Source organism: Abrus precatorius, unplaced genomic scaffold, assembly GCF_003935025.1.
Source record: "Abrus precatorius isolate BTA unplaced genomic scaffold, Abrus_2018 Scaffold6, whole genome shotgun sequence".
Lineage (NCBI taxonomy): Eukaryota > Viridiplantae > Streptophyta > Magnoliopsida > Fabales > Fabaceae > Abrus > Abrus precatorius.
In genome coordinates, this window is record NW_020874406.1 from 16,370,103 (window position 1) to 16,392,294 (window position 22,192).

The window sequence follows — 22,192 nt, forward strand, 5'->3', positions numbered from 1 at the left end:
ATTTAGATTTGGTTTTATCGTTGTTATGATGCCATATAGGTACTTGAAACAACTGGAACATTTACATTGGTCCTTCTTCTGCTGCGGTGGGCTTGTCTTGCTTTGTTTTCACTCTTTCAAGATTTTTTTAATGTCATGCAAAACAAAATCCTTCACATTTTTTTAACACAGAAGCTGGCATTTGTGTTTCTGTGCTTTCTCTGCTTTCAAGTTTCCCGCTCCATATGAAGTTTCTTTCTCTGTGACTCTGTCGCCAAAGTCTGTGTTTGATATTATTGCTTACCCGTTTCGCAGATTTACTTTATCAATGTCATAAAACTTTTACATGTTTCACCTTTTTGCAGTTCTAGATTGCATTGTTTTCTTTCTCGTAATCTGGGAAAGTGGTAGCATAGCTGAAGCAGATGAATACCAAAGCACATACCACTCTTCAGCCAATGAAATTGAAAACCCCTTCAAGTGATGGCAGAGTATATTTTTCTTTCTTAAAACAGAAGCTTAGTTGATTTTTTTTTTTTCATTCTCCTTCTGTTTGGTTGTAACTTGCAAGATCTTCAGAAACAAATTCTCATGCTTCTAATGAAAATGAGGCTATGTGGAGCATAAAAGCTTCTAAAATTTATGATTTAATCTTAAACCGGTTCTTCTAAATACTTGAAAAACAAAAGAAGTTCCTTTCAGATTTCGGAGCATAAACTAAGAACTACTTTAACTGTAAGCATGCATTTTGTTTTTTGGAATCTATTTATTCCTATGGATCATGCAATCTCTTTCTATATTGAGAAAAAAAAATATGTGTGATTGTGCTTTTTATCCAAATCTAAAAACTAGGTTCGTTCTTTCACTTCTCATGAGAAACAAGTGGTCTTGTCCTTCTGCTTTTTCTTTTTCCAGTCCAGCGCACAGAAATCAAAGATTCTTTCACAGATTTGTTCGTTAATGAATGTGCAAAGCAGGAGAAGATGGAAACTCGAGGGAGCAAGGCAATGTCTGCACAGAAAACAGTGAAAAATGGGCGTCGATCCAATAGAGAAAGGAAAATGGCTTTGATACAAGATGTGTGTGAATGATATTCATGTTCCTTTCTTGTCTTATGTTTATTCTATGAACCCTTTGTCAGTGTAGTTAAGTGTTCAAATTTTGCAGGTTGATAAGTTGAAGAGGAAGCTCAGACATGAAGAGAATGTTCACAGAGCTTTAGAAAGAGCATTTACAAGACCTTTGGGAGCTCTTCCTCGTCTTCCTCCGTATCTCCCTCCACAAGTCAGTATCTCTCTTCATCTTTCCCTTCTTTGCCTAGATTTGAACGCAAAACTGAGCAATGCAGGATGTTTTTTTACAGAGTTTGAAGTCAATTGTCAATTGTCAATTGTATTTCAATTATAATGAAATTATTTTTTATTGATTCGTTTACATTTTTAATACATGGATCTTTTAGACTTTAGAGCTTGTGGCTGAAGTTGCAGTATTGGAGGAGGAGGTGGTTAGATTAGAAGAGCAGGTTGTGAATTTCAGACAAGGTCTATATCAGGAAGCTGTCTACATTTCCTCTAAGAGGAATGCAGAAAATTTGAGCGACCCAATGGACCAGAACTCCGTCAGAAGCTCCAAACATCAAAGATCAAAGTCATTGTCGCAAAGTGAGTTTGATTTAGCTATCATGGCTAAGCCTCAGGTTTCTCTTGCCAGAAGTGCTTCCATTAGAAAGCTTTTTTCCTCTGACATTGTCACTGATCACACTGGTAAGCTAGTCAACTATAAAAAAATGCACATAAAACAAGACTCGTTATCATCAATCCCAGAAGAGGGACGGGGAAAAGAGAATCCAATGTTGTGTAACTCTGTGAAGGATAAGCAATCTCAAGAAAAGAAAACGGCCAAAGCCACTACTCCAGTGAAGAAATCACCAATAAGACAAGAATCAGCTGACAAGTGTATAGATCACTTGAAGTTACAGGTATTTAACTGTTTTCAATGATTACCATTTAATCTGTGAAATTGTTGAGCTGGCATTTCAGCAATGATTTGTTTTTCTTGTTCAGATGGAGGGGAGATTAGTAGATCAAGAAAGAGCACAGAGTTCCTCAGGTTCATCAGATGATAAGGCATCAGAAGTTGATAGCACACCTAATAAAATTTCAGAGGAAATTGTCAAGTGCTTGTGTAGCATATTTGTGAGAATAGGAACACACAAGGACAAATTAGGGGAGTTAAAATCGCCTTCCAGTTCTGTATCTACTCTCAGCCCATGCAGCAAGGAAAAGGATCAGTTTTGTGATCCATATGACATCTTTTCAGAATCCAAAATGAGGGATATTGGTACATATAATAGATTATGTGAGATTAAAGCCTCCAATGTTGATCTCAACCGAACAAGAAATGCAGTGTTTCTGATCCATAGATTAAAGTAAGTTATAGCAGATTATTAGCTGTTGGTTGATATTGACACTGTGGGCGTCTATCTAACCTAGCAGACATATTCAGGTTCCTGCTTGGGAAACTTTCCTCTGTGAAAATGAAGGATCTTACACAACAGGAGAAACTTGCATTTTGGATAAACACTTATAATTCCTGCATGCTGAATGTAAGATAACTTTCACTCACTGATTGCTACTTCTCACTACAATGTAAGACTAAAAGAGTTGGTTCTTTGTTTAAGGTCCAGATTTGAATATTGACATCATCTTAGCTTTTCCTAAAATGTTGTGGGTAACCACAATTATTTGGCTTGAATGTTGCAGGCATATTTAGAGCATGGCATACCTGAGAGTCCTGAAATGGTTGTAGCACTAATGCAAAAGGTACAATAATCTCTCTATTATTCTCTCCATTTGTCTTTTAAGAACAAGTATGTCAAAGCAGCAGAAACATTGCTGGTCCTTCTCAATTGATCCTTGCTGCCATCCGATGTTGACATGAGTGAATTTCTCAGTTCTCTCTTCTATCTAAATATCCAATGATTGTTTTTTGCTGCTAGAAATTAAGTAAATACTAATAAAACAGAAAAATGAAATAAAATTTCTCCCATCTTTTATATATATATATATATATATATATATATATGCCACAACCACATTAAGTATTTAGTTTCTTGTCAAGACGATTCTCTAGATAAACATTAAAGTTGACAAAAACTTGGCGATGCTTGTGTCAGGCAACAATAGAAGTGGGGGGCCAGCTGCTCAATGCAATTACAATAGAGCACTTCATCTTGAGACTTCCTTACCACCTGAAGTTTGTAAGTGTATAATATACGTTTTGCTTGTGCTTTTAGACCATTTTTTTGCCCTAATTTTTGAAGTCCTTGTCATGCTTTGTAGATTACAATTCATCCCTTGATTTTCATCTTTGCTTCCTGCGACAGACCTGCCCAAAAGCTACAAAAAATGATGAGATAAAAGCACGAAGTATATTTGGGTTGGAATGGTCAGAGCCTTTGGTTACATTTGCACTTTCCTGTGGAAGCTGGTCTTCACCTGCGGTATGTTTGTTTCTCAGTTTAGACAATATTGTTATGTTAACACTGAATAATTGCCTTTTTAACTTAACTTGTATGTGATCTGTCAGAAAAACACAAGATTACATGTAGGAAAATATCAAGAGAGTATTTTTCGAAAAACTGCCTTGTGCCTTTGAGGACCAGCAATAAATTGGTAAAGACGTGATCAGAATAAGATAGTCTGGATTAAGCGATGACATGATCAAATAGTCTTACAACACATGACCAAACCAAAGATGTCGTGCATTCTATACACAATTTTGCTTAATTTGGATTTTTTTTTTTAAAATTCTAGTATGGTTTAAAGTTACCGAGTATTATATGTTTATTTGATTATGACAAATTGAAATATCCGTGATAGGAACTAAGAAGGCATGCATGGCTAAGCTAGGAGATTCATGAGATCATTATAATACAAAATTAAAGAGAGTAAAAATCTTGCCACTTTTCCATTTCTCATTGTTAGGATCAATACCAATGTTAGTATTATTAAGTGCTGCATGCTAAATTTCTTTCATGATGTGGATAAAGTCACAACAGTATGTGTTTCCTTGGTTGGTTAAATTGATGGAACAAATGTAATTTTATTTTATGAAGGTAAGGGTGTACACAGCATCACAAGTTGATAATGAGTTAGAAGCAGCGAAGAGAGATTACTTACAGGCAGCAATTGGCATTACAAAATCAAACAAGTTAATAATCCCAAAGTTACTGGACTGGTATTTACTTGACTTTGCTAAGGACTTAGAATCTTTATTGGATTGGGTCTGCCTCCAACTTCCCTTTGATCTGAGAAAGGAAGCAGTTGAATGCCTTGAAAGAAGGGGAAAGCAGCCCCTTTCACAGCTGGTGCAATTGATGCCGTATGACTTCAGTTTTAGGTTGCTTTTACATCAATATACTTGGTGAGAGGCACTGTTCATCACCTAACACTTCAGCCTGTACAGATTTCTGATCTTTGATGTGGTGGATTCTTGACATGATTCATGTAGCCGATCTCACCCAGTGAGTTAAGGTTTTGTTGTTGTATGTTGGAAAGTTCACACAGAAAGTACACAGTCAAAAGCACGTAATGCATTCATTTAGTAGTTTTGGCCTTTTTGGACATTGGTATCAGGTCCTTAACAATGGTTTTAAAGGGAATATGCATAAAATGGCGATTTCTTATGAAGCAAACTCGTTTGTTCCCTGAATCAACATTGATGGTTCATAATTGTCTCAATACAGATAGGGATTGCTAAATTTTTAGATATTTTTTTAATGACGAACTAGAACTATATATTTATCTAAGGGTGTAATTTAATAAACAATATGTCGTGAAGTGTCTCAGAAAAATACAAATGCTTGACATATCATTTTATATTAGAATTTGTAAAATAAATTTGTGTAATGTTGTTTCAAATAGTTAAAGGCAATATTTTTTTTTTTTACATGTTGGACTCACCAAAATTTTAAGTGCGGGGCGTAATAACATTTGTTGATTTTATCTTCATTTTTTTTCCTATCTTATTGTTCAGTTAACCTTCATTGACAAGCCAGATTGATTCTACACCAAGAGATGATATATTATGACGCCAAATGAATCCATAACTTAATAATAGAAATATAGAATCATGCTATATACAATTTTGTTTTATCTTCACAAAGGGTAAATATATGTCACAAAATTAGTGGGAAACATTCTGTGATAAGTAATTGCAGAGACAGCGTCACCTGAAAGGAAATTAAAAAAGAAAAAGAAAGCCAAGGGCATCACATATAATCACAACAAAACCCAAAACTCTACACAAAATGTAGAAACTATGATTTTTCCAGATTCGGCGGGAAACTTATTTCCGGTGGAATATCCCTCCTACACTGAAGTAGCATTTCTCTATACAACATCTTGGCAAGGGAACACACGCTACAAGCGAGTGCATTTGATTAGTCAACCAAATGGTGAACTGGCCCTGTGACTGCATCTGACCTTTTGATGCTTCCCATTCCACAGATGACGCATCCAGGTGCAGTCACACCTGAAAATTTGGCTCCACATAGATCACAGACATCGTAATGGTTGACAGCCTGCTTGATGTGGCGCCACAGAATTGTGAAGGATCTTCCAATGGATCAATGGACTTGTTAGTCAAACCCCACCCCTCTGAACACACAAGTCGATCAGGCTCTTAAATTCCTCCTGCTTGCTTGGAGGTGCTTTAGACAACAGTAGTTCTAGCACTTGCTTGGAGTATGCATAATTTTGCACCTCCATATTTCGTTTTATGGCAGTTCGAATGCAATTTATTCTGTGCTTAGCGAAAAGAGGCAATGAACCCAGATGGCTTGAAAGTCTAGCCATCTCATCTTTCGCACTGATTGCACTTGGACCATGAACTCTTTGCAAACGTCCAATTTCCTGCAGTCTCAAAGACAGCAAATTTGGAGGGTCATATGCAAAAGCACAATATTTGGCCATAATTGTTAAAGATTTCCATATAATTTACCAGGTCTGATTGACCGCAAGACACCCACACAAAAAAAGTAGGTTCAATTCACTACAAGTGTAGACAATGGTTTATTTTCTTTCTTGCAGTTTAGACTTTAGACCATAAAATATAATTAAAAACCTTAACCTGGGGTTTCATATTAAGAGGAAAACACATTTTTTTTCAAATAAAGACAGTGGAGAGATTCTTGTTTAGCCTTTTTTTTATGCTTGCTATTGAAAATGGATCAGACCTAACTCAACCTCAAAAACTATTTTAAGGGAAGAGGATTTTCCAAGACTTGTAAGAACTACTTTAGCTATATCCTTGGCCAATGTGTAACATTTTAACGCTTTCTATCTTGAAGTCAGTGGATTGTTTACTTAAATACACAACAAATATTCACAGCATGGAAAATCAATAACAACAGTTTTATGACAATGCTACCTTATGGCCAAGAGAAACATAAGCTCAATTACCTAATTTATTTTTAGGTCAGAGGCCATCCTATCCATGCTGTTAGAAATTGAGGCACAGTAATAGTACCTGAAAAATAGTCAGTTACTTTGTATTGAGCACAGATTGTTGCTTGAGCTTTTATGTCGCTTCCGCAAGATTGTTCCTTAGCTAATGCAAGAAAAGCTTCATTAAAGCAAGACAAAGCATCCGAAAGATGATTTAGCTCGAGGTGAGCAAGTCCAATCTTGAAACATACAGAAGCAGCATCCCCTCAGGGAACCTGCCATATGAGCCATGAGATTGGGAACAAAAAAAGAAACTGTACATGCTCAGTAATAGGAAAGCAGAACTAGAACACATTTTCATAAAGAAATCTCAAGGAGTTCCTTTCCGAGCTTCTGATATTAGCATCATATAATGCTTTGTACAAAATATTAAAACACGAGGAAAATGAAGTGATACTAAGACTCCTCAATCCTCAGTCAAACCCTGCTTGCTTTCCCCCGTGGCCCCTAATTTTACTCCATTTCACTGACAGAATCAGGTCCCTGCCCCACCTGCCATGTGTGCAGATTGTTACAGCCCCCACATGCTTCTAATTCCCTGCTGTTCTTGCATTTCCTCCAAAAATACACATTAGTTACCAAGGTGGGAGGCTAACACTCACCAGGTTCAGTATAGCTGACTTCTCATCTGTGCCATTATCAGAAGACAGACGTAACCACTGTCTGTACACCAGTTCAATCAGAAAATTTTTCCTCCCAAATCTATTTAATTTATTCTCTGCCACCATCATCCACAAAATGATTAAAGGAAAAATCATTATATAGTATTCTTATCTGTTTATACTAGATGCCCAGTTAATCCGGTAGATCTAATTCTTGCATGTCTTCCAACATTCTTTCCTAATACCCATGCAAAATATCATAGAATCTCAGAAAAAGAAATAACACAAAATATCTTTAATACTCTGGCCAGACAGCATTACTAATTAAACATGTAAATGGATAGGCACGCATGTATTTATTTATTATACCCGTCCAGGTCGTACAGAAGATGGCAGAGAACTGGTTTGTGGAGGCTTTCCTGAATCAGAAGAATTAGGTACTCCAAGTACACTAAGATCAAGAGGTTGGCTAGAAATTGGTGCTGGCAGCTGTGATGGGGCACGACTGCAGCCTGGGCTAAGGATTGTGGAGGGACACCACCATCAGAAAGTCCTACAGACTCGGTGGGAACGCAGGTTGTTGAACAGCTTGAGGAGGAACATTACCTTGAAGACCAACATCAACTTCAGAAGCACTAACCTGGTTAAGAGTTTCCTTGCCACTTTGGACCCCTGCACTAAATTTAGAGAGATATGTCCCAGGAAGAAGTCTTTTGGAATAGGTCCTGCTTTAATTCCCCCACTTACAACTCCATCAGTTGGCTGTGAAATTGATTCTGGCTGAGTCAAGGCATCTGTACCAAACAGGTCACCAGGAGTTGAAACAGTAGGACCAGCTATTCCAGTAGGTGCAGGTGGCAGAGACAAAATCTGGCCAAGATCTTGAGATCCTGTAAATGATCTGCTCCATGATGGAGCTAACCTAGTTTAAATTTACTAGCAGCTTCTTTAATCTTATTCACATCCACAGTAGAAGAGGCATTTGGCTTGTCCCGTATTCTAACATGCATCTTTTTGGTTTTGATACTCCTTCCTCATCATTACTGCTATCAGCAGCAGCAGCTCCATACATAGATTTCTTAAATTCTTTTGCTGCTTCAGCCTGTTGATTATATATGGATTTAGCTGAAGATACTTCAAGACCAATTGCTTTGATACATTACCTGCTGGGATGAAGGCCTTAACCAAACTATCTTCCTTTACCTCAACAACATTGCCTCTTCCTTTAATCGAGCCTAAATACACACCAATATGATCGACAATAATGGATGGAATTGTACCATCATTAGTTTTCATGTATTGTGTCACCCCTGCAGCAAGCTCCCACTTAGGTATATCCTTTGCATTAGCAGGGGTTTTGATTTCCCAGTTTCCACCACTCCATTCAGGTCCTTTAGGAACCATACTTTCTGCAGCAAAGTTGGCAAAAATGCCTTGTGTCCATCCAGTAGATCGAACCTGTAAAATCCTTTCACAAATTCGCCTAAATTCTGAGTCAAGAGCTTCTTCTTCCAACTTCTGAGCAAGACACCTCATGGCACTAGGATTAAGGTGGCATATAAACAGATCAAGCATGCTTTCATAATGTACAGTAACTTCAAAAGTTTCTTTTGCTCCATCAAACTGACCAAACCTGCAGCTAATCTTAAATTACAAAAGTGGCAAACTTTTAAATCACTCTATTCAAAGAACTAGAGTACCATCTATACATCATCTCATCAATAGTATGAGTAATTTCAAATCACAGTTAGTGGGATTGGCCTTGTACTAGTAGTACAAGTACTTTGACCTAATTATTAGTATAAATAGGAAAATGTTAGGATATGGGATTGAAACTATCTATCAATTATTTAGTTTATTATTCACAGTTCTCTCCCTCCCTCTCTCTCCTCTAACCTCTTCCCTTCCAAAACTCTAAAATTTCAACAACTTCAAACCATTTAGTATATTATTAGCAGTTCTTTTTTAGGTTGCTTCTTCATTGATCTTGAATTTTTTTTATTGTTTTTTTTCCTTATTTTTATTAAAATATTTATTATATTAAGACTATTTCAAGATGCTATAACTTTCACTGATGTTAGCCTCCCACCTTGAGTTCTCATGCATTCTAATAAAGTTTTAACTTGTATTGCCTAGGCCTCTTGGCTACTTTCACTGAGCAAGCCACTGATAAAATGATAAACTCTTCAAAACATTGCTTTGCACAATTTCTAACCTGTAACACTCTTAACAATCATGCTTTCTGTCATATTTTGGTTACACAATAACATAAGCTCTAGTATCTACATAACTTTTGCACCCACAAACAATAATATGTAAGCTAAACACAAAAGAATTTAAACAAATAATTAAGTAGTTAAATGAAAACATAGCTTATATAAGATAAGAAGCAATATTAGGAAGTAAGAAAGAGAGCAAAGAATAGCACGAACAGGTTTTACTTTCTATAACTAATTTGGAATTTGAAACTAACCTCTCACCATGAGTTAACGAATCTATGTATAACTACCACGTTAAAAAGGAATGATAAATATTATTAAATCAAACACTAAAACAGTAAACAAAAACATGTGGTATCAATTTCAAAATTTTAAGCTTAAAAGGTCTTAATTGATGTTTGATATATCTTTTAGATTAAAACAGATTTTTCCATTCTAGTGCAGATATTTTGTTGATACAACTGATATCTAAGTTAATGTTGGTCCCCCAACTCTTCAAGCTCACTGTGAAATATTAGAGCATCATCTTTTTTTTTTTTTTTTTGCGCGTGTAAAAAAGGCTACAAGGCATAATATACACCTTAATTTTTTCGGTTTTATTGACTTCATCCCTTAAAACTAAATTTAAATATAGAAAAGTAATAAATTTTATTTTAAAAAAGCATTTATATCTCCAATATAATAAATGTTTTCGTTCTCAATAAAAATTTACTGCATTTAGATGCTTAATTCTTAAGTGCTAAGGTTAACAAACTCATAATTTTAACTTTCTTCCCATCTGTGCATGTATTCATTTTGGTCTTATGGCTAATCATACAGAATTGGTTCAGATTTAAGAATATCATTGTTCCAAATTATGCTAATGAATATGAGATGTACCTGATTTTCATGAAGCTGCAACACCCAGGCAACAGTTCGAGCAACTACTGTACTACCGACCGCAGAGACATGTGAGGTATAAACGAATACTGCTTGTAGACCTTGAACTTCATAAATATTTGCTTGACCTTCAATCTTTGATTAATGAATTCGATCTGTTTGCTGAAAATGAGAGGAAGTGCAAAGCATTCAAAGAAAGCCCCAATTTCTGGTGCCAGTCTTTCTTTTTATGTAACCATTTTATGTTCTTGTGAACAAAGAAACAAAAAGTGAGAGCATCTAAGCTTCTTGACTGAAATAATTTTTCAATTTTAAGTGTCAATCGAAAGTTCAATCCCTGTGTTTGCTGCATTGTAGTACAAGAAATGTTTGCTACAGTAGTATAAAATTGCTAGAAACCTTGAGTATTTAAAAATGGCAGTAGAAGTTACAATGAGAAGTCATGAAGAAGATCTATGGTTCATTGAAAATGGTTTAATAATAATATTCTGGTTCCAAAGTGAATAATAAGACATTTGTCAAAAGAAAATTGAAATTCAATACTGAAATTACGATTACCAAAGCCAAGGTAATAAACAATTATCTAACATTGAGAGTATGGATAAAAATAGGTTTTAAGCCTATGTAATATAGCTTAACTTTTTAAGGTTTAATTTAGATTGGCGTATGTATATAATATGCTTAATTTAAACTTTTTAAAAGATTTAATTAATTAAATAAATTAGACTTAAGCTTAAGAATTTGTTAGATCTATTAGAATGATCTATTTAAAATTTATAAAAATATATTAAATAATTGTAGATCATAATTATAATATAAATTATATTAAATAAATTAAATTTTAAAATAAATAAAATTTTAATTCATAAACTTTAATTTTTGTTGTTGTAGTTAAAGAGTATCAATACTTTATACCTTTTAAAAGTGAAAGTTTTATTTTCTAAAATCTTTTGTATTATTGTTGTTTGATTTGTATATACTGATAATTTGTATTTGTATTATTTTAATTATATATTTTGATGAAATAAAAATATGTAATTTTATTATATATATTTAAACAGTTGAACTAATTTTTATAGTTTATTTAGATATAAGTCTTATAATCTTTATAAAAATACACCTATTTAGATAATTTAATAACCTATTTATAAAAATATTTAATGATTTAATGAAGTTCTCAATACAAAATATTAAAAAAACTAATAGGTCAAGCTTAATAAAAAGTCTATAATAAATAATAAGTTAGACTTAAGCTTCAAAATTATTAAATAGGATAAACCTATTTATGTAAAATCTAACCTAACTTATTTTTATCCCTAATTGAAAGTTAAAACAACGCTCTTGTTAAAAATATTTTTTAAATTAACAAATTGTCAAATATGTACATCTATTTTTGTGAAAAAAATATAGAAGTATGACTGAATAGTTATTTAAAAAAGAATGGTTAATGACAGCATTATTTGTCATAAATTTTTTTATAATTTTAGAATGAAGCTCAACCTGACATAAAATCTTATATTATGTCCCAGTAATTTTCCAAGAAGCAATGACCAAATCCACCTTATAGCTTGATCAAACTTGATAATACTTATCATTTGAATTTTGAAGAAAGAAAAGATACATACTAGAAGGGAAAAAATTTCTAGGGATCAGGCATCAGCAATGTGACTCTCAGATGAACCATAAAGTTCACAGATTTTACTATGCTTACGTATATGGTGAGGACACTTGTACAATAGATCTTTGGCCTCACAGAGTCTGCCTTCTCGGAAAAAGGATTCAAAAACCTGAGCATAAACTGAGGTGGATGGGTAAGTTTCTATACTCAATGCTCTCATGAATTCTGCAGCATCTTCCGCAGACCCAAACTTTGAAATATACAACACAAAGGGTTGATGGTATGGAGGGTAGTTGCTACTCTTCATCAAACGAAGAAGTTCAAGTGCATCCTCAAACTTCATGACTCCTAATAGCTCTTCAATCAATTTCTTATATGTAGCTTGCCTGGAGATATACCAAACTTACCACATATCTCTTTAACCAACTCGTGCGCACCTCCTATTTTGTTTTGTTTGAGAAAACCATCAACCAGAACATCCAACAAATCAGCATCTGCATCACCGCCCTTTTCAATCATCTTAGCAAAATAAAATAATGCTTTATCTACTTCATTGGCATCACAATACCCTTGTATCAAGATGGTCCAAGTCCTAATATCAGGGATGCATCCACAAGATTCCATCTCCTCCAGCACTTTACATGCTTCTTCAAACCTCCTCATTTTACAAAGTCCAAAAACCAGTTGACTGTAGGTGATGTTATCAGGCTCATGGCCAGCATTTTTCATGGTCTTAATATTTTCAGCTTCATCAAGTTTCCCAGCTCTTGTCAAAGACCTGTGAATTCCATCATAGATTGCCTTGGAGAGAATGTGCCCTGTTGACTCATATTTCTTGGCCACACTGTAAACTAAATGCAAATTTGGCTCATCACTTGCAGAGATGCTCCTTAAAAGCACACTGCAATCCTGAGCCGATGGCTTATATGAACCATCCATTATAAGCTCGTAAAGCTGGACAGCATCCTCCATCATCTTATGCTTTCGAAGCTTCCTTGATACCTTTATGTAAGTATCGATATACAATTCATGGCATACACTCTTCATTTCCTCAATAATACTCCAAAACTCCTCAATTGCGTCTCTCCTTGCAAGAACTCTAGCAATTGCATTGTAAGTCACTGTATTATGCTCAAAACTAGATTGTTTCCCAACCCAATGAAAGAAATTGTAAGCCGCTAAAGGGCGAGAAAGCTCTTTCAAAACCCTTATAACAAAATTATCCTACCATTGAATTTTAAGCTTCGTAAGTTCATTCATAACATCATGACGCCATTCATTTCCAACAATGATGCCAACCACCTCGGTGACGACACTTTGCTTTGCATTTTCCTGAATCATTCGATTATAGAAATGGGTCAGAGCAACAGAATCATTGGTCATCTTTGCGTCTTTAAAACCCATAGGAATTATGAGATACGTCTCTTCATCAAGATAAAACCCCTTCTCATTCATCATCCTAAGAGTGATCCAAAATTGCTTCATCGTCTCCTTAGTAGCCAAAATCCTAACAACTAAGCTAAACGCTGAAGAACTTACCCTAAACCATTCTTTTTATGTTGGTATGTGCGAATAATGTCACACATTAACTAGAATCAGCAGGATCAACCACATATAAGTACGGTATATCTCCATTAATTATGTCCAAAAACAAAAACATCGAGAGCTTAGTCCGTGGACAATATCATAATACTGTGGATATACTATGGAAAGTTCATACTAGAACAAGTATTATCAGAGCCCTTCGAAACCAAACTCCGTTGTTGAGCTTGTTTTGACCAACGATTGGTCTCAAGGGTTAGAGCGCGAGTCACCTGGTTCCCATTCATGAGAACTTGGGCAAGGAGCGCGGAGTCCAGCAATCTGAGGGAAGCGGCAATTGCCTTAATTTTGTTCGTTCCTGCGCCGAAATGGTACTGTTTACTAAAAATAGGCAGGCCGAAAATTAGTCTGAGTTAACTTATTTAATTAATAAAATTAATTTAAAAATTTAATTAATTAAATAAATTAAATTTGAGTTAAAAAAATTATAAAAATAATTAATTTAAAATTTATAATAATATATCAAATAATTTTATATAAAAATTATAATATAATAATATATTAAATTTGAACTGTGATATTAGAATTTATTTTAGTTTTGAAAGTAAAATTATTGATAAATCTATTGAAGCATTAATTTATGATAGTGATTAATTTTGTTACAAGTATAATTTGATAAAAAAATTTAAGTTAATAACTTGAAAATATTTGTAAAAAATTTATAATTATTTTTTAAAAATATTTTTATTCTAATAATATTTTCTTTATTTTAAAAGTTAATAAGCAATATAAAGAAATTTTCTTAAAAATTTTATAATATATTTATTATTTTTTATTTAATATAAAAAAATATTATTATTTATACATTTTAAATTTTTGTTTGTTGTATTTATTAATTTTAGATTTAAAACTTATTAATTATATTGTACTTGCTGATTTAATATGTAAAACTTTATGTTACTAGATTTGTTTAATAATTTATAAATTAATGTTTATTTTATTGTATTTTTTATATGTATAATAATTTACTTATTTAAATTAAATATATAATTTAAAAATAATAAATAAAAATATATAATTTTATTATATATATTTAAGGTATTAAATTATTTTTTAATAATTTATTTAAATATAAGTTTTATAACTCTTAAAAAAATATATTTATTTAAATAATTTAATAATTTATTTATAAAAAAATTTAAGAAGTTATTAAATATTTTAATATTAAGTAAGTTATTAAAAAAATTAATCAATTAATTAAATTTTTAAAAATCAAATTAAATTTAATAAAAAATTATAATAAATAATATATTAAATTTAAAATTTAAAATTATTAAATAGATGAAACCTGTTTATACAAAATTTAACCTATTTCTATTTTTAGTGATACTGTGAGTGTTTGTGAATGTTAGGTAACGTTTCAACAGCTCTCCGTTTTTCTGGTAATGGATTATGATCCATGGTTTCCCATACCCACTTTATAATTTTGATGAATTTATTTTAAAGAAAAATAAATATTTATTTAAGAAAAACTTTTCCATACCTATTTTCTTAGTTCTTTTTTCTTAATTTATAAATATTCATTGATTTTGAATTTTTTATTGTTTTTCTTACTTTTATTAAAATATTTATTATATTAAAAAGTTTTACGTTAGAATGCTTTTAAATTTATATTTATTTCAGTACTATTAATTATATTTTTATTTTAAATTTATTTTACATATTTTTAGTGTATTTTTAAACATAATTATTTATTCAGGCATGTTTTTAATTAAGATATAATAAACAAAATTCAAGATAAAGGTGTATTTTTTTTAACTTAATTGATAGTATTTTGTCATTAAAGAACAAAATTTAAATTCAATTTTTCAAGTATTTATTATTAATTTAATTAAAATTAAAATTTCACCTAACATATGCAAACTTCAGATGCCAACAAATTATTGAGATATAACTTTAATTTGAATAGAAAAATAAGACTGAAAGTACTTAAAAAATTGAACTTAAGTTTTAACTTTTATTCAAACAATGCAATTATTGACGGAGAAGAAATAACAAAAAATCCGAATCATGTCTCTGCTTCTTAAGCTTTGAGCTTAAAATGTTTCATTAAACGAAGCAAATTCAATGAAACTAAAAGATCGAATATTAAGAATATTTGGGTTGGAATGGTCAGAGCCTTTTAACTTACAAGAAAAACACAAGATTACACGTGTGAATATATCAAGAGAGTATTTTTTGAAAACCTGCAATTTTACATTTTATTATTTATTATTTACAAGGGAGAGTTTATAGGAAACATTAAGCCAATTTACTGGAAATAAAATCGGTTCCTAAGATTACAGGAAATATAATTTATTCCTAAAAAGTGGTTTTATTAATTAATTTAGTTTTAAAATAATTATAATTTAAATATAAAAAATAATTATTTATCAAGTAACCATCAAATAATTACGTTTGATGTAAAAGAAAGATTAAAAAAGTAAAAATCTCTGATAAAATTTTAAAACAAATCATATATAAAAAAAACAAATATAACAATTAAACTTAATTTATATTTTAAATATTATAATTTATTTAAGTATGTATGACATGTAAATAGAAATAAAAAGGTTTACTATATTTAATGCATGTTATTGATTATCTTTATTTAAAAGTTGTATATATTTATTAATTTATGTAAATTAATAACATGTTACATCTCTATTATATATTTATTAATTATTAAGTCAGATTTTGATATAAGAGACTCAATTTAAATAAATTAAATATAAAATAATTAAAATTTAAAGAGTCAGAATTACATATAAAATAAACAGATTTGTATCCCCAACTCCCTACTGCTGAGTTTAAGCAATTAATGATAACAGGTTTTCTTTTTAATAAAATATTATTTATACTTATGTATCTTGAATATAAGAATAATTTTTTAAACGTGTCTAAAAATACAGGCTAAAAAAATGTGTCAGATTTTGTAATATATTGTAATTTTTATATAAAAATATAATTTTTTTAATCATTAGAGTGGGGTTTAAAATTCTAAGTAATTATTAATAATAAATTTTTATTTAAAAAATATATTTTTATAATAAATATATTTTTTTACTAAAAAATATTATTTTTAAATAATTACATTTTTTAAAAATATAATAAATATTTTTTATTATTTTTAGTTGCTTAATTTTAATTTTAAGAGTTAAAATTAATGATTTTAATAAGAAAAATTGGATGTAAAATAAACAATACTTCCACCTAGAACATCATAGGGTGTGTAACGTTCCTCAGTCATGATTTAGTTTGAAACTGCTTCTGTGGTTGATGAATATCATAAACGTGTCACGCATGCACCCACATAGGTAGCGTTATCATTTCCCATGGAGGTTGCGTAACTCAAGTTAATATGTTTTATGTTAATTAATAATAATAATTTTTTAAATTAGCAAGTTAGGTTGAATTTATTTTTAATATTATTTTTGGCTAGACGATGTAAGTTAATTTTTTTTAATATAATATTAAAGCTTATTTTATTTTGAGTTTTATAAGACTCAAACAATATTACTATCTTGAATTATCTTTTAAAAATAATTAAAACTAAATAGTGTCTAAAACCTGTTAATGTAGTAATGCAAGAATTATTTGAACTGTCGTTTTCTTTTATTCTTTTTATTCTTTTGAGGACTACCAATTGCCTTCGTCTCTTTTAGCAACGGCTTGCTATCATTTTCTACCATATTTAGCTAGCTTCCTGTGACAATTCATTGGCATAAAACTGGGAAAAATGGTCCTCTTTTATCTTTTTCTTTTGGGTCCACAAAAAAATGAAAAATGAGAGACAGCGAAAGAGGTGATAGTGGAAGCGTTACACTGAAAGAGAAAATGATCCATTCATGTTTAAAATCGAATATGAGAGTTATCTTGGTTTAATTTTATAATTTTATTTAAGTAAAATTTACTTGCTTAAGCAAGCGTATAAAATTACACTAACATAATTTTCATGTTCGATTTTAAACATAAGGAGATCTGGATCTCACTGAAAGTGAAAGACATACAACAAGCGAGAAATAGACATATATGAATAAAATATTATATTTAAAAATTTTTTAACCTTGAAGTTGAGTTTAAGTATTTATAAATAAAATTTTTTATAAAAAAATTACATAATTATTATATTAAAATTATAAAAGTATAATAAATACTTATTTTTTAATAAAATTTTATTATTATTAATTATTTATCTTTAGTCCTAGGAGTGAGGTTAATAAAATTTTTATATTTATTTAATATAATTATATAATAACCCATAATTTATGAAATATGAATACGAATATACGATGATTGCTATTTACCGTATCACGTCAGGCTTATTAATGCCCAAAGTCGAAGACTTGTTCACATTTGTATTAAGAACGAGTATTTATTATTTAAGACCTGCTGACTCGAATTATCTTAAGCTGTCTTTCATGAGAAACAATTGTTTTTTAAAAATAATCAATGACCTGTTAGGTCTATATTTTTCATAGAAATAATTCCTTTTAAATTTTCTCCAACAACATAAATAAAGTGTATTGATTATTAGTCTACTCAAAGTATACTATAATTATAACTCACTGAAATTAAAGTATTTAGGAGAAAGTTACATTTGATACGTAAATGGCTCTATTTATTTGTTGCTTTCAAAAACCCTAATATAATTTCATGCACAAGACAGTGACATATCACAACCCGTACATTTGTGAATTATTTAATGTTTTTCATCAAGAGTGACGCTTATTTACATGTCTTATGATGAGTCACATGAATTAACACCTTAGAAAAACATTAAAAGTATTTTGCACGTGCACACATTAAAAAAATTGTTTTATATTTATACTAATCCAATATAAGGATATGGCAAGGAGAGATTAAAGTATTTCACTATTTGAATCGCGATCACTAGAATGGTCAATTCATCAATTTCCAATTATAGAGCCAGTTAATACAAGACCAGAATTATAATACCTTTGGTAGCTCAAAACATGTGAATTATACACACTACAAGTACATGAATACCAAAAATTATTAAAAGGCATGATAAAACTTTTTTTAAAAAAAAACTAATGTAATATTAACAAAAATCAACGAGTTCTATTTCAAAATAAATTCATTAATATATGTAAGTTAGTTTTAATCATTAGAGATTTAATAAAATATTATAATTTACCTAATCTAAACAATATGTCATTTCACTTATATTGATAAAAAAAATCATTCAAAGATACTACTTAGAAGTATCCCAAAGTATATCACAAGGGTGTAATTCGATACGATTGCATATCTGTTCGGAAACAGTGTTGAAGCATCTGTACATCCTAACCAAGCAACGTTTGAAAAAAGAATGCTTACATTCCCTCCATTGCGAATCATCTGTTGTATGTAGACTTTTTTTTATTGGTCAAGGGTTGTATGTACACTTGAACAAACTGGAAAATGCAAATGGAGAGCCCAAAGCATGCCACTGTTAATAGGCGAAACCAAACTGCTTGGAGTATCAGTTTCCCTAATGAAAAATACATCACATCATACACCGTACTTTCTCCGTCCATACTTGACTTTTGGAGACGATCGTAACGGCCTGTCAACATGACCAACATTCAAATTATTCATTTCAAAGTCGTATAAGCTGGTGTGGGCACGATGACTATCGCTGGATGCCAGATGTCGTGATCTAGATGTGAATTCATCGATACGAGAACTCAAAGGTGGGAATCCTGTCATATTTGGAATTAGAGCTCTCTCGTGATAAAAGAATTCTCTTGGTCATTCCTGCTTTGAGAATATACTCGATATTGGAATGAACTTTGTGGATAACTACCGTACATTGAATAAATTGGAGCTTGATAACGGTCAAATTCAGCAGTTTTATGCCTTCCCCTTGTAGATCTGGTGGTTCTTGAAGAAGCATTCTCCTTCCATAGTGCTTGAGTTGATGAACTGGCCTCTTGGGGTAGAAAGTAGTTTGCTCTTTTGGGGTCATCTCGGTGCCTAACCTTAGCCACTACACAGGATCTTTCTAGTTTTGTATTATGGATTTCATGCTGCCGTTTTGAACCTAATAACAGTAAGATATCAGATATGAGTGACAAGATACCAATAATTTGAAAAACTGTAAAATAGTGCAACAAAGCCAGCCACTAAAGTTCAAATTACCATAAGATTGATTTGCATATCTTTTCTTTTTTTGCTTCAATGCTCTCACAGATCTAGCTGCAGCACCACGATTGTGCTTCTCACAGAGCACTTCAACTCTATCAGCTTCCTTTTTCCATCTCTAAAGCATGAAGAACAATAAACGTAACAAATTGTAATGTCTAGAAGAAGGATGAGAAAACAAGGTAGATGTTTGCACACGCTGATTGATACCTGCCGGTAAGTTTTCTGTTTATAGAGATTTCGGCCCTTTACAAGCAAAGGAAAGAGTGGAGGCAATTTCCTAACCCCACTACTCCACAGTACCTCGACCTGGAAGACATAGATGAAGAATTTGATTAGCAATAAGTCATCATCACTGACCAAGCAGGAGTTTTTAACTATAAGGAGTTCCTCATTTGGTAACAAAGCTGTAGAATATTAATCTGCAAAATCTGGCAAAGAAATTTCTTTGGGATGATATGCAACAATAAAACCAAGTTTGCAGTTTTTCTTTTCTGATTCTCTGTTTCTTTATATTCAAGTACAAAAAATTGGGTACCCAACACCAATAAAAAATTAAACATAATAGTGAAGTAAAATTTTCAAAGACAAATTTGAGAGAGAAACCAGAACTCTACTTCACCAGCCAGGACAGCCATTGCACTGCTCAGTTTACAAGAGCCACGTTACCAAGTAATTCATGACCAAATAAAAGACCAAGGTGTAATCCTTGACTCTTTCCAAGTATCAAACTCATCTAAACTTTTGACTTACAGTGAACGTATGCTGTTGTTTAGCAGCACCATAGCTTTCCTTCACAACCCTCCCGGCAACAGTTCTGTTTCCTAGAAGTTGTCCATGCCGAATCACTTTATCAAACCTGGTGAGATATATAAATGACTCGTAAGAGAATAATACTGGAACGGAAGGAAATCATTTATTAAAAATGACGAGAGAAACAAATTACTTTTCATAAACCTTCTGTCTGAACAGAACAACATCTCCCATGCAGACATCACCTAAGGAAAATGAGAAAACTAGTATTTATTTAAAAATGATAAGGGTAAGGCAGATGAAAGAAAAAGATAAAAACAATTTACCAGTACAATTTATAGTAAAGGATGATCTTGGGTACAGCGTGTACCCACTTTCGTGTTTCAACCTGAGACATTAAAATAGTCACTGTGTAAGGTAACATGAAGAGGTAAGCATAATAATTCAAAATCAAAAACTATCAAAACCTATCTTTGCAGAGACAATCAGTATCTTACTCTAATCATTTGATTTCAGCTTTAGCTTTGGGGCAGGGTGGTTAATATCTTAACGGCTATGACTCACTTATTTATAAGAGATAACTACCGGAAAAATATAATCTCTTTAGTTGACATAAATTAATGTAAAACTCATGGACAAAAATAAAAAAAGCAGACTAAATTTCCTTTTAAAAAACAAAGTAAAAATGAAGACATCTACAAATCATCATCAGCTTCACCATTTGATACAAAATTTCCGTGTCTTGAAATTTGCTTCTAACACAATCTTACAAGTCGTCAATCCACATTTTTTCCACATGGTCAACTCGAGGTAGATGCATGATTCTACCATACTAAGAATACAGCATAAAACTCTGAAACCTAGAATCCAATTAAATCCGTGATTAATCCAATTTTCTAAACAAATAACTTCACATTCGATTACAACTCAGGAAAATCAGGTAAAAGTAATATTCACGAGTGGCGAAAATGACAAGTAAAATGGTATCGCATTTCGTCACTTTCAGCAGAAATACATCGTTGTGTAGACATCACAGAAGGTGGTTGAAAGAAGAAGCAATGCTCAATAGTAGTCAATAAACTTCTTGAATCGGAAACCGTTACCTCCAATGCTCCTTTATCCTCGCAACACAAACATCTCTATTTCCTGCGATCCTCAAGCCGTGTTTCCGTAAATACGCTTTGCATTCGTTCAATTTCAAATATTCTATATCATTTCCTTCTGGAAAATTAAACAAAAAACGCAGAATTCAATGATAATAATCGACGCGCCATTAAGAACTTCATTAGTGAAATAGCAAAAACCTTGAAGGAGAGTGACAACTTCGTCGGAGAGAGAGGAATCGTCCTGATCACAGTCATCGGATTCGGACGCTTCATCGCGATCGCTGTCATCGTCTTCATAACCATCGTCATCTTCTTCAGAAGAAGAGAGAAGCGTCACTGCGTCCTTTCCTTTCGTCTCATTCATTTCTCGAGTTCTTGCAAGTGTAATCACTCGCATTCATTTCATTTTTCAGAAATATTTAAAAATTGAAATGAGACGAGTACGGCGCAGCGCTGGACTTTGGCTTCATTCTCATTTCGATCTACACTTTTTGGGCCGAATTTCTAAATCTCTCAACAACCAAACTTTTTTAAAGTTTTAAAAATACTAATTAATTCATTTTTTTTCAAAAAAAAGTGAAGAATTTTAAAAACATATATATATATATATAAATTATATAATAATTATGATAAATTCTACTGTGCTTTCAAACATTAAAAATTATTTTATATCCTTTAAATGTGTAATTTATCATGTTCATAAACTTGAAAAAAATATTTTATATCTTTCGTAAATTGATACATGTAATTGTTTAATATTTTTGTAATTTTCAAAATATTAATATAAATATATCAT

At 31.7% G+C, this 22,192-nt stretch overlaps 3 protein-coding genes and 1 pseudogene across 11 annotated transcripts; 1 reads left to right on the forward strand and 3 right to left on the reverse strand.

The window, feature by feature from the left end:
• Positions 1–4,858, forward strand: LOC113869815. Of its 9 annotated transcripts, XM_027506304.1 has the most exons (12): positions 138–258; positions 345–470; positions 954–1,058; positions 1,147–1,263; positions 1,439–1,957; positions 2,043–2,407; positions 2,485–2,584; positions 2,742–2,801; positions 3,155–3,238; positions 3,365–3,481; positions 3,861–3,928; positions 4,097–4,173. In XM_027506304.1, the coding sequence occupies exons 2-11, from the start codon at positions 405–407 to the stop codon at positions 3,888–3,890; spliced, it is 1,563 nt and encodes a 520-aa protein (XP_027362105.1). In that variant the 5' UTR covers positions 138–258; positions 345–404; the 3' UTR covers positions 3,891–3,928; positions 4,097–4,173. The 9 variants fall into 9 exon arrangements, 7 of the variants coding, with proteins under 7 accessions (XP_027362103.1, XP_027362102.1, XP_027362105.1 ...); XM_027506302.1 differs by lacking the exons at positions 138–258; positions 3,861–3,928 and adding an exon at positions 1–86 and having other exon boundaries at positions 957–1,058; positions 4,097–4,601; XM_027506301.1 differs by lacking the exon at positions 3,861–3,928 and having other exon boundaries at positions 136–258; positions 957–1,058; positions 4,097–4,601.
• A 564-nt stretch (positions 4,859–5,422) lies between these two features.
• Positions 5,423–8,801, reverse strand: LOC113870264 (annotated as a pseudogene).
• Positions 8,802–11,669: 2,868 nt separating this feature from the next.
• Positions 11,670–13,345, reverse strand: LOC113869863 (pentatricopeptide repeat-containing protein At3g48250, chloroplastic-like). Its single transcript, XM_027506364.1, is given in 2 exon segments — positions 11,670–12,193; positions 12,196–13,345. Coding segments are annotated over 2 exon segments (1,452 nt in total). The 5' UTR covers positions 13,292–13,345; the 3' UTR covers positions 11,670–11,837.
• Positions 13,346–18,898: 5,553 nt separating this feature from the next.
• On the reverse strand, positions 18,899–21,784 carry LOC113869698 (zinc finger CCCH domain-containing protein 62). The gene is given in 9 exon segments (XM_027506149.1): positions 18,899–19,146; positions 19,149–19,436; positions 19,535–19,655; positions 19,748–19,846; positions 20,291–20,396; positions 20,484–20,535; positions 20,617–20,678; positions 21,394–21,511; positions 21,595–21,784. Coding segments are annotated over 9 exon segments (1,254 nt in total). The 5' UTR covers positions 21,761–21,784; the 3' UTR covers positions 18,899–18,904.
• Between the last annotated feature and the right edge of the window lie 408 nt (positions 21,785–22,192).